This window comes from Scatophagus argus, chromosome 4 (genome assembly GCF_020382885.2).
Source record: "Scatophagus argus isolate fScaArg1 chromosome 4, fScaArg1.pri, whole genome shotgun sequence".
Classification (NCBI taxonomy): domain Eukaryota; kingdom Metazoa; phylum Chordata; class Actinopteri; family Scatophagidae; genus Scatophagus; species Scatophagus argus.
In genome coordinates, this window is record NC_058496.1 from 27,241,333 (window position 1) to 27,253,441 (window position 12,109).

The window sequence follows — 12,109 nt, forward strand, 5'->3', positions numbered from 1 at the left end:
AACATGGCTGCACTCACACATCCTGGACAACAGCGTGGAGTTGAAGCTGTCATAGCTTCAAAGGGTGGGCCGACATCATATTAAACCCAATGGATGAAGAATGGGATGTCACTTAAGTTCATAGGCGTGTAAAGTCAGATGAGCAAATACTTTTGGCAATATGCAGATTATCTGCTGCAGCTTTTTTACTTGACCCTTTTTCAAAAACAGATGACTTTCTGCATAAGTTGACATTTTTCAGTGAACGTGTCAGAACTGTTTGTAATGTTCTAGTGTTGCTTTGTCTCGTCTTCTGCCGCTTATTCAAATCCGGGTAGCAGAGGTCTCAGCAGGGAAGCCCAAACTGTCCTGCCGGCCACTTCCACCAGTTCGTACGATACCAAGGTGTTTCCAGGACGGGCAAGAGATATAATCCCTTCATGTCCTGGGTCTGCCCCAGGGTCTCCTCCCGGGTGGACAAGCCCCAAACAACTCCCCAGGGAGACGTCTGAGAGGCATCTTGACTAGGTGCTCGAACCACCTCAACTGGCACCTCTCAGTGCAAAGGAGCAGTGGCTCTATTCTGAGCTCCCTATCTCTAAGGCTGGACCGGACCACGCTGCAGAGGAAACTCATTTCGACTGTTTGTATCCGCGATCTTGTTCTTTCGGTCCCTACCCACAGTTCGTGACCATAGGTGAGGGTAGGAATGTAGACTGACCGGTAAATTGACAGCTTTGCCTTTCGGCTCAATTCTCTCTTCACCACGACACCGGCACAGCGTCCGCATCACATTAGACGCTGCTCCGATCCGCCTGCCAATCTCCCACTCCATTTTACCCTCACTCGTGAACAAGACGCCGAGATACCTAAACTACTCCACTTGGGGCAGCAAGTCTCCCCTGATATGCCATTACTTAAAGTATGTTTTGTACTTGTAATAAAATTAATGGTTAATATTAATATTATAGAATATGTATGAGGGTTTTCACTGATTTATGTCAGAAAGGCTCATTAGTATTCAATAAATTTATTTTTTGTCCATCATCATACCTTCTATTTCAGCCCCATCAATTCTACACATGATCAGAACTTAAATATTTGTATTAATCTAGCACTATCATTACACAATGACACAAGTCTACTGAGTTTCATCTTGTTTTGGCTTGTCATTTTAAATGTTTTTCCAAAATATTGAACAGGCTGAGGTCAAAGTAAGTGATAAGAAAGGTCATATAAGTCAGCGCTCTATCTTCCTGGCACTGCATATAGCATCCATGCATATCTAGGTTTTCTGTCCTGCTCTTCAAATGATCTTCCACTCAGTTTTAGGCAAGAAGGGATGGCATGTAAGGCAGCACAGTGGTTAGTGCTCTTCTCAGTTGGAATCCAGTGTTTCTCTGTTGATATACTAGCAACATGTTTAGGGCATAACTTGTGCCATAAAAACAGACACATTTTTTTCATGATAGAATCAACAGAAAATAAAGGATTATCATTACCAACCGCCTCAAGAACAATAAGTTATTAAGCAAAAGTGAACACATCCACATGGAGGTGAAACAGAGCCATGAAGCATCAATGAAGACATTTATCAGGAAGGGAAAAAATGAGAAGGACAAGAGCAGAGAGCAGCCCATTCCAAGTGTCTGCCAGTCAAGTTACCATGTTGGGGTCAGTACTCTGATTCCTACGTCAATGTACAATGCCACTTGGTTCCACAACTGCTTTCTGTCTTTGTGGTAGGTTCACTTGATGAAGGCAGCCACCACAGCCCATAGCAATTCATTTGTGTTGCCTTTCATGCTCTCTCCCTCTGGCTCCAGTTCCAGCAGCTGCCGAACTCTCTTCATGGCCAAGTCATATTGGTCATCTAGCAGTGGAGCAAAGGCATTTTCCAGGACATCAGAGGAATGGGCTAAGAAGATGAGTGCAAGCAGCCGTTTGTCCATGCGATGTGGGTCATTTACCCACTTGTCCAGTACGGCCTCCTGGACTTTCTTGATGAGACGCTGCTTAATATTGTTGTTGGTTAGAGGATGTGTGGTCATATCAAACAGCAGGAAGTTCTGCTTTTCAGTCGTGAGGATGCCCTTTTCCACCAAGTTTTTCGCCAGCCGCTCACGGACATTCCGCAGCTGATAATGAAGCTTCAGGGGGTTCCATGTCTCTCCTAAAAGATAAGCCAGTAAAACAAAAGACAATTAATGAGCACTCACAAAGATGGAATGCTTATCTGTAATAGGGAGCAGCGACAAAGACAACAATAAGAGACACAGAGAATTCTCGCACTACAGTGATAGACCTGCAATAGCATGCTTTCTCCATAGATGGCAATAATTCATAGAAACAGCAGCCACAGCCCATCTATGGTATAACTACATTTTCAAACCATGTGTAATATACAGTTCAAATCTAAGTTTGGTACAAACAGAATGACACACCATGTTTTTGTCTTGCTCACAGATTTCTTTTCACATATGAAGCAGCTGAACTCACCGCTGAGAAGTTCAATCCAGCTTTGCACAGTCTCTGGTGGTTGGGTGTCTTTGATGTGTTTTAGGGCTTCATCCAGGAGCACATCACCTGTTGGAGCATCTGACCTGCAAATTACCTGTGAATTTTATTCATAATGATGGCAGCCAGTTACAAGGTGCAGTCATCCAATGTAAAGCCACTGTAATCTCTGTAAAATGACTCCTCTTTAATTTCTTAAGGTTGTGCTCACATTGCTGCCTGGTCTGCACTACAAAAGACACTGAAACTGCTGCTTTGCAGTTCACTCAGTAAATTACAAGTGCTTGAGGAGACTTCCAAACTGACATCTTTAAATGTTTTGTTTTTGTTCAGTTAACGAAAGATTTACTTTAAAATGACATAAAACAGATAAAATTCTTATATTTCAGAAGCTGCACCACGAAAAAGCAGGGTTCTTTTTGCCCGATTCAAACAGAAAATCTCTTGTTTATTTATTTTCTGTTTATTTGTGGACATTTACAAAAATAAATAGACAACTACTTTGCCTTGAGCAAATTGCCTCATGCACTTTCACTTTGCACTCGACTTTCATGTAACCCAAAGGTATGAAGGAGCTGACCTCTGTAGCTTTAACCGTAACGACTGAATTACATTAGTACTGCTGGGTACCGATTCATCTGGGTCTGGGTGAGGGAGTAGTTTACAGAAAGAGAAGAGGCTGTGTTATCCCTGCTATCCCCTCTGATATACTGCAATGGTGTATTGTTGCACTCTACGGTTTCCTATTAATGATCCTTTTGACAGTTATTTCTATTTTTATACAGTCCATTACTGTGCTGATACTGCATAAATTTCTTCTTTCTTGTTCTTTCTCAAAAATACCTCATTTCAGGTACATTTATGAAAAGAGAACAGTACCCAACCCTAAGAAATACAAAAGAGGGTTTAGGTGTGCAAAGGTGTTATTAAGTAGTTAGAGATGATTATGCTGTAAAATAACTATACATGTTGATGTGACTCTACCTGCCCCTTCCAAAATTCTCTACGGTGGTGGCAAGGGATAAAAAGAACACCAGCAGGGTCAGACAGACAAAAATAAAATCACTCTGAACTATTTAGGTAGTGAAAGAATTAGCAAAAACATGTATCCTACCTTCCTGGCCAGCAGGCCTTTCCTCCTCATGCCACAAGCCTCCAATTGAAGGCGGCCTCGCAGGGCCAGTTCAATCAGCATGCATCCTCGCAGCCCTGATGAAATGCAGTCATTCCAGAATGAGGTATAGCCCTATATCATGGACATATCAGAATCCCAGTGTGTCAAAAAGTTAGCATACAATTATAGCAAACTATACTATCAAGTTGAGATGTCTGTGGTTAGCTGATGTTTAAATGTTGCTCCCCTTGCTAGCTGGCTCCAGAAGTACTAGCCTGATATGAAACTAATTATATATTAAGATACATAAAGAAAAAGCTGGGGGAAAAATTTTGTTTTTGAGCCCTACGCTAGGTGAACGTTGTGCTGTTGTATTGGTGAAATGTTTAGCTGTATGGAGATTTATGGACAGTGGTTTTGGATTCATACCAAGAAAATTTGTACTTAAATGTCATGTCTTAATTGTTTAACCTTATGGGATAAGTTGTGCTCAATTTTGGCCATTTTCAGAGGGTTTTCTTACTTTTAGACAAGTGGACTAGTCTAAGTTTAACTTACTGTTTAAACTTCATGGAAATTAGTTATTATGAACGTACCTATCAAGAGGGCTCACTAGACACTGACTACAGGATAATTCATGATGCTCACCTGATTAAAATGAGAAAGGTAAATCAAAACAAGACGGACAGGGTCCAAAATGCACTTTTTGATATATCTGTCAATGACGTTAACTGCTGCTCTCCCCAACACATTCTCTCCATTTTATACATAAATTGCTGCACAGTCCTTATATTGTATTTGCCTCAATCCAGCAGAAGGAAACACACCTGTAGGATTCAAAACTTGGTTACTGTGAGACTGGCATTTGTTTAGACTCATACACACAGCTCAGACTTCTTCTGTAGATCAAAGCAGAATAACATTTTTTTATATATCAAAATTAGACCTCTATGAAGATGGAAAATTTCCTATAAAAACCCTTTTAATACGAAAAAGAAAAGGACATCAAGCAAAAGGTTTGTTAATCTACTTTACCTCAAACAAGAATAAACATAGTGAAAACAAAGTCCACAATTCGGGGGACAGGGCATTGCGCAGCATTCTATGCTCACATGACATAGAAGACACAGAAATTCTAAGAGTAATAGTAAAACAGAGAATGTATGGATATTTAACATTATTTTTGGTAAAAAAAAATATATATCTATAGATATATATATATATATATATATATAGATATATATAGGCTTGGCAGGGTTAACAGGTGACATAGTGTCCAGTCTAAGACTGAATCTGCATCACTCTAGAATTATTTTAGATTGCTACTTGTGTTTTATTTACATGGATCATTGTGTAAGGATACTGTGTCATTGTTTCTGAATTTGGAAATTTATGTGAATATTAACTATGTCATACTAAATATTGTCACATATGACCTTTTAGCAGTTTGCCAGTATCAAGGATAAAGCAACATCTGTTTCATTGTTCAGCTTACCACAGATAAGTTGGTATTCCATATACAATCATATCATAGAATATCAGCTATTGACAAAAAGTTGATTTTGGACCCTGTCTGTGTTGTTTTGATTTACCTCTCATTTTAATCAGGTGAGCATCATGAATTATCTTTTAGTAAGTGTCCTGCGAGCCCTCTTGATAGTAGGTATGTTCATAATGACTGATGTCCATTAAGTTTAAACAACAAGTTATCCTTAAACTAGTCTAAAAGTAAGAAATATATGGTTATATATGGCTATATGGTTAAACGATGAAGACATGACCTTTCAGTGCAAATTATCTCAGTATGTAATTTACATGTATACCGTTGAGGCGAACCTGACACTTGCAGCCACTGAGGGGATGCACAGACTAATAACTATGTTCTCACCGTAGAGTCCAGCTTCTGCTTCTAGTTTTGTGATGGAATATTTGTTGTTCATCATTAATATTCTTCAATGTGTTACCTGCAAGAATCCAAAAAACCATCGTCTATATATCTTTGTACAGCCAAACATTTCACCAATACAACAAACACAGCATTCACCTCGAGTAGCATCCAGCAACACCTTTCCCCTGAGTGCACGTTCTTATTTGCAGTGCCTATAAAAAGTCTTCAACCCCAGGGATGTCATAAAACAACTCATGTTATAATTTAATCACATAATATAATTTGGCTAATTTTAAACAAAAAATTACAAAATAATCTTTGAAGTCAAAGTGAAAACAGATTTCTACAAAATGATGTCAATTAATTAAAAATACATAATTTTAAATAAGTGACTGCATAAATATTCACCTCTTTCACCTCAGTAAGTGCATCTTTGGCCACAATCAGAGCACTGGGTCTGTGTGGCTAGGTCTCAATCAGGCTTGCACATCCAGACACTGCAATTTTATTCCATTTTTCTTTGCTAAAATGCTCAAGCTTCATCAGATTGTACTGGGATCAAATGTGAATGGTGGGCTTTGACTTGCCACTCCACAACATTCACCTTGTTGTCTTTAAACTCTTTTGGTGTAGTTTTTGCAGAAGAGAGTCGTAGCTCTCTTGCAGACTGAATCAGATTTTTACAATTAGGCCATGCAACAGTTTCTTCCCCCAAGCCATAAGACTCCTCAATTCTCAGAGGCTGTACTGAGTTCACTACACAACAAAACATGCACTTTGTCACATTACACCTCGTAATTTTTACAATAACTGTTCTACCGGCACTTTATACTGCTGACACTGTTTACTGTCCCTACCTATGGCTGTCTCACACATTCCATAACAGGACCATATATATATATACATACATATATGTATATATACTGTCTTTGTGCACTATGTATAGTCCTGTGCATTATGCAGTCCACGTAGAGTTAGTATAAGTGTATTTAAATTCTAGTGTTGCACCTGGTTCCTCCTCCTTGGAGGAACCCTGAAGTAACAATAAAAAACCTCTTGACCTATTCAGTTGATTTTGTTGTATCCATTCCCAGACTTATGCTTTTCAGTATTATATCAATACCTTTTCTCTAAGTTGCCTGGAGTGTTCTTAATGGTGTACTTGTAATCATAACTACTGATTAAGCAGCAATTGGACCTTTCAGACACAGGTTTCTTCACAGTAAAATCACTGGAGGCACATTCACTGCACTCTCGTGATCTCCATTTCTCTAGCTGTGAGACTATGAGCACCATTTGAATGAATCTCTGCTGAATTAAGTCAGTCACTTGAAAGAGGGTGAATATTCATGCACTTATTTTACATAACATATTTTTAATTACTTGACATTATTTGCAGATATCCATTTTCACTATCGCATTTTTTTTTACATTGTATTGACAACTATAACATTTATCAAAGCAATAAAAAACAAAAACATCCAAAGAGAGGTGTATACTTTTTATAGGCATCTGACCTAAAGCAAAAAGGTGACACCCACTAGACCAGTGTGGTGTCCTATATGCTACTTAATACTGGTCCCATAAATATTTGGAATGGTGAAATATTGGTATTCATTTAAATGTTTTTCTCCGGTTCAGCGTCAACAAATCGTCCACTGAGACTCGCCGTGTTCAAAGAAAAAAAGAAGAAAAGAGTGCCAATACTTGCAAAAACTTGCAATGTACATCTCTCTCGCAGTAGCAGCACAAATAACAACCCTAACCTTTGTTAGTTAGGGTCAGGATACAGAATGACCCTCTTGCAGCAGATTAATAGTTTCACTGTGAGACATTATTTCTGGAAACTTACCATTTACACATACAGATCATTAACCTATTCTATTATTGATCGCTGCTGTTAGAAATCGACGTCTGTGTGCTAATTCACTGATCACCACTGTTGACTGAACGTAAAAGCTCGCGTCTGGAGAACATAAGAATGTTCCTCCAAAAGACAAGAGCCAGGTCAGCATGTAGCGATGAAGGCCATCACCCTTGTTAGCTTTAACCAACGTTATAGCAAATAAGGATGCTAAAGTTAACTAAAGCCAAGAGCTGGTTTATGTGGCCTATGGAAAATATAGCTAACGTTAGCTTGGATAACGCGCCGTCTTAATGTTAAGGATTACCTTAATTTTACAGTGTTACAGGTCAGGACTTTTATCTCTTAACTTACCTCTCGGTCCTTCAGTCCTAACAACAACACTTCTTCCATCAACGTGAGACGTGTTTCTTTGCGGTCTCCGGTCTCATCTTCGTCCTGTTCGTTTCCCCGTCGGAGCTCGTGATCCTCCTGGCCGGACGGACGGTCTTTGTCAGCAGCATTGCGCGACGCTTCGGTCCGCCTCTGTACGAGGCCCGAACTCCGCAAAGTCAAGGAAGTCATGTCTCCGGACAAGTTAGCTAACGACGAAAACAACGCACCTCGGACTACACTGTCCGAGATATTTCACTCAGTTACTTGTTGTCAACCATACAGCAGTCACCGTGAATATTATGAAAACTGACTAAGGTTACTTCAGCCTGAGTACCCCTGTACACTGAAATATCTCTTCCTCGTCTTCGTCCGCAGCAATGTTGTCGATCTAATATGGCGCCTTGTGGCGAATGTGGTACCGAACTTATCCAGCAGGTCGAGGCCGAGATAACCTGAATACTCGCATATAGAAGCCAAGTAACTTTAAGTTATACCGCATACCAAATCAGTTAATTTTTGTGAACGAATGATTACAGTCACAGTCTGTTGCGTGTACGCTTGCTCACAGAAATAGAAATCAAGAGTGGCTAGAATTTGAAAATATACTACTAAAAAAAATCCCTCCCACTTCCTCTAAAGCCAGTCTTCACATATACTTCCATTGGCGGAGGTAGACGATATTCAATGTGATGGCCAGTATCTAACTAGTGTTCATTTTGAGGGGACAGACAGCACTATTATATGAACATAAAACGTATCTTGTTTTATGCACAACAACACCTAATGATAGATTATTCGGAATTTAAACAGTGGTTGAATATGCAATATTTGTGTATTAAAGAATCAAGAGTCTTTATTGTCATTATGCAAGTATAACAAAATTCTCGGCTCAAATGCACACATATAAATAGCAGCAAAAATTTAAAATGAACACTCAAGAAAAATATAAAAATATAAAACACAAAATAAAGTAAAGTAAATAAAGTGCACTTAGTGCCAGTCTATGTTGTGCTGTGAGTGTGTGTGTGTGTGTGAAGGGGTGTGTATGTGGCTGGGGTGGGGGTGGGGGGGGCGTGTATGAAGTCCTCAAGGGGGATGGGATGTGAGTGTTAAACATTTTCATCATCTTATTCCTGCGGGTAAACTAACAAAGAATCCTACACTAGTAAGTGTCTCAGCCTACAGAGTATTATGCTGCATGTGATTTGTACGCGTAAGTTGGCAACAGGAAATTTCCTGCACTCTGAATTCAGTGGAAAAAACAGTTAATATATGCAACTTTAGACATTTAATTTAGAAATGCCACATCAGAACTCTCTGTAACTTGTTATGTGATACTGTGGGGTGGTCTGCTATCATCCTGAAGTGAAATTGGCCAGTGGTAACAGGAAATTCAGTTTTAATTGCACTCTGAATTTAGTGGAAAAACCAGTTGATATATAGGAAATTCTAAGGTGATTTAGGGGATCAGAATTTCCTGTTACATAGTGGGTGACATTGCCAACATGAATTCTTTTTGACAGCACTCTGAAAACAGTAAAAAATAGTTGATGTATGAGATTTTGAACCACCTTTATTTTGAAATGCTACATCAGTACTTCCTGTAACTTCTTGTGCCACACTGTGGAGCGGACTGGTATTACCGTAAAGTCAGACTGGTCTGTGGAAACGGTACGTTTCGTTTCAATATCAGTCTGAAAGCTAGTTAGTCTAGTTAGAAGGCTTTCATTTTGAAATACTACATCTTATTTAACTTCCTGTTATGAACGATCTCTTATTAACAGAATTTCTCTTTGAAGTACAATTTGCAGGCAGCTTTATTTCATCTAGTATTTGCCATTGATTTTCCTCTTGTTTACATTAATTGTATTTATTTATTCGAACTCGCTATTACCCTAGTGTTTCGTATTTGGATGCACTTGAAAACACTGTGGAGGCTAGCTTTGCTGTGTTTTCGAAGTGGGCGCTGTCTTGACCGCAGTGAATTACTGACTGTCTGGGTTACCACCGCACATCGCTGTGGTTAACAGGAAAATCATACATTTATGAGCAGCATCCAGTTTGGGAGGAAGTGATGACTGGGAGGCGGGTTCAAGGCAGAACAGCCTTTCGACAGACTCTGGGCGTTGTGACTCCACCCTCCGCCTGCATCTTAGACGGGGTGGCCGAATGAAAGCTCATCAACTCTTAAGTGCATATCCATGCTGAACAAACGCCGTACATTATTGACTGCAGTTCATGAAGAGTTTTTGTTAGGTGGTTTTTCCTGCAGCGGATATCAGCTAAAGCTTGGAGTTTAATTGGTAAGCGGAGTGTAAATGTAGCTTTGCGCATCTTTATTCTTTCACGGATTTACTTGTGTATAAATTGAATGTGTCATTTTGGAGGACTAGATATCTTGGTATAAAGTATTGTAAAACATGAAGGATTCTAACGTTTTAATCTGGAATTGAGAACCTTGGAAAAACGCAAAGGTAGCTACGGTGTACTCTGCTTTACATTTTAATATAATGTAAAACTTTCTGATACAGTCTGACCATACTGGAATACTGGATATCACTGTGCCAGCTAGGGCAGCTGACTGTTTTTCTCAGCCAGAGTGTGTTGTTTTCAGAGGGACACAGAAATAGATAACCTTAATTGCGTGATAAGTGATAACAGGCTAATAGACACGACGCAAAAGGAACAAATGAGCTCGCCTATGAACCCAAAACACGGGAGTCTGTTTGGTGCCAGGCTTTAGAGCCTCTGGCTTTTTCCTAACCAGACTTTTGACTGTTGGATTGAAATTTGATTCTTTCGAAAGTTCAAGTAAAATACGTTTCTTTTTTTTCTTCTTTTTTTTTGCTATGTCAGCCTGTAACTTTATTAATTTGACCACTTTAAGATGCCAGTTACCAAACAAACCCACTACCCTGAAGAGTAACAAGTGAGTTAGCCTATTAGCACCGACTAACTCAATTGGGATCATGTGCTATGTTGGCATTGATTTTTATTGTTTTTTTATTTGTTTCATAATAAGTGAAATTGAATAATCTTACATCAGTCTGACATACATGTAAAAGCAAAGAGCACATGAGATAAACAATTTCATTTTTCCCTTCTTTTTGATGATCTGTCTGTTGATTGTCTTTCTGTCAATGTCATTCAAATAAGGCAATTTGCTTCTAGATTGGTATAACGTCTGCAGTCCACCTAGAGAGATATCTGCTCTCTGTAACTCCTGTCACACTGTCTTTCTCATGCTTTTTTGGCCATGGCTTCAAAATGACATAATCATTTTGTAGAAAATAGATTTCTACAAAGTAATATATAATGTAATATAGTAATATATAAGTTAATTACAAATATATAATGTAAAATAAATGATGGCATATATATTCACCCCCTTGACCAAATTCAGCAGAGATCCAGTCAGTTGCTGCTAGTGGTCTCATAATTAGTGAAATGGAAATCACCTGAGTCTCTTGTAGTATAAAGACAGAGGCAACTGCCTCTTAGTTCATTTGCAATGTTCAACTTTGATCTGTATTTTATCTTCATTGAGGCCACAGCAATGAAACCTGTCTGTGCGATGTGGAAAAAGGAAGGAAGGTGACCACAGTTCTCCTACCTAGCAGTGGGTAATCCTTCTCTAGACTTAAACTGCAATCTCATTGTTGAATCAGTGGTGACATCAATGAACTGTAACTCCTCTGCAGTGCTGAATTGGGAAGGTGGTATTACACTGAAGGGGTCTCGAATCCAGTCATATTGTGCAGGATCCTGCACTGGGAAGTACTTCTGGAAATGTTTTTGTAGGGCAGAAATGTGAGCTTTCAAGCATGGGATCATTGTATTCTGAAGCTTGTTGACGTCAGTGAATGATTTCAGGTTTTCAAGTAAGTTTATATTTCCCTCCTTAAGTCATTGCTCAAACATCTCCAGTTTTCTTGTGAATGATGTGATTTTATCTGCTAGATGTGAAGGTGTGTCTTTGTGTCTTGCATCTGCAGATTTAGTTCTTTGAGTTTCTGAAACATGTCACTGAGGTGTGCAACTTTAATGAAGAATTTGTTATGATTAACCTTGAGAGCAAGTTCATTACCATCTTCCTCCAGAAAGACCCTGGATAAAAGCTTTGTGAAAGCCATTGTTCCTTGCTATGACACATAACCGCTGTGTGGTCAGAGCCCATTTCCTCACAACACAGAAAAAAATCCAGGCTTTGACAGGTCATGTTTTGATGTAGCTTACTGTGGCACTGACGTCATTACATCATTCATTACAGCGCTTCTCAGTGTATCATACAGTGTGTCCACTGCACATTGGGGGAAACGTACTTGCAGCCCACCGAGTTTCCCAACCATTCTCTCAGCCCTGTCTGTGCACA

At 39.3% G+C, this 12,109-nt stretch overlaps 1 protein-coding gene across 1 annotated transcript; it reads right to left on the reverse strand.

Moving 5' to 3' along the window:
* Positions 1-993: 993 nt before the first annotated feature.
* On the reverse strand, positions 994-8,373 carry golph3a (golgi phosphoprotein 3a). The gene is made up of 4 exons (XM_046386103.1): positions 7,717-8,373; positions 3,611-3,742; positions 2,479-2,593; positions 994-2,152 (listed from the first exon to the last, which is right to left on the reverse strand). Exons 1-4 carry the CDS (start codon positions 7,924-7,926, stop codon positions 1,728-1,730), a joined length of 882 nt encoding a protein of 293 aa, XP_046242059.1. The 5' UTR covers positions 7,927-8,373; the 3' UTR covers positions 994-1,727.
* Between the last annotated feature and the right edge of the window lie 3,736 nt (positions 8,374-12,109).

Excerpts from the sequence above, each read along its gene's own strand:
- golph3a (XM_046386103.1), bottom strand. The coding sequence starts at position 7,926 with ATGACTTCCTTGACTTTGCGGAGTTCGGGCCTCGTACAGAGGCGGACC. Across the intron at positions 2,594-3,610 it reads AAGGCCTGCTGGCCAGGAAG|GTAATTTGCAGGTCAGATGC; the intron begins GTAGGATACATG and ends TAAAATTCACAG. Across the intron at positions 2,153-2,478 it reads CTGGATTGAACTTCTCAGCG|GAGAGACATGGAACCCCCTG; the intron begins GTGAGTTCAGCT and ends CTTATCTTTTAG.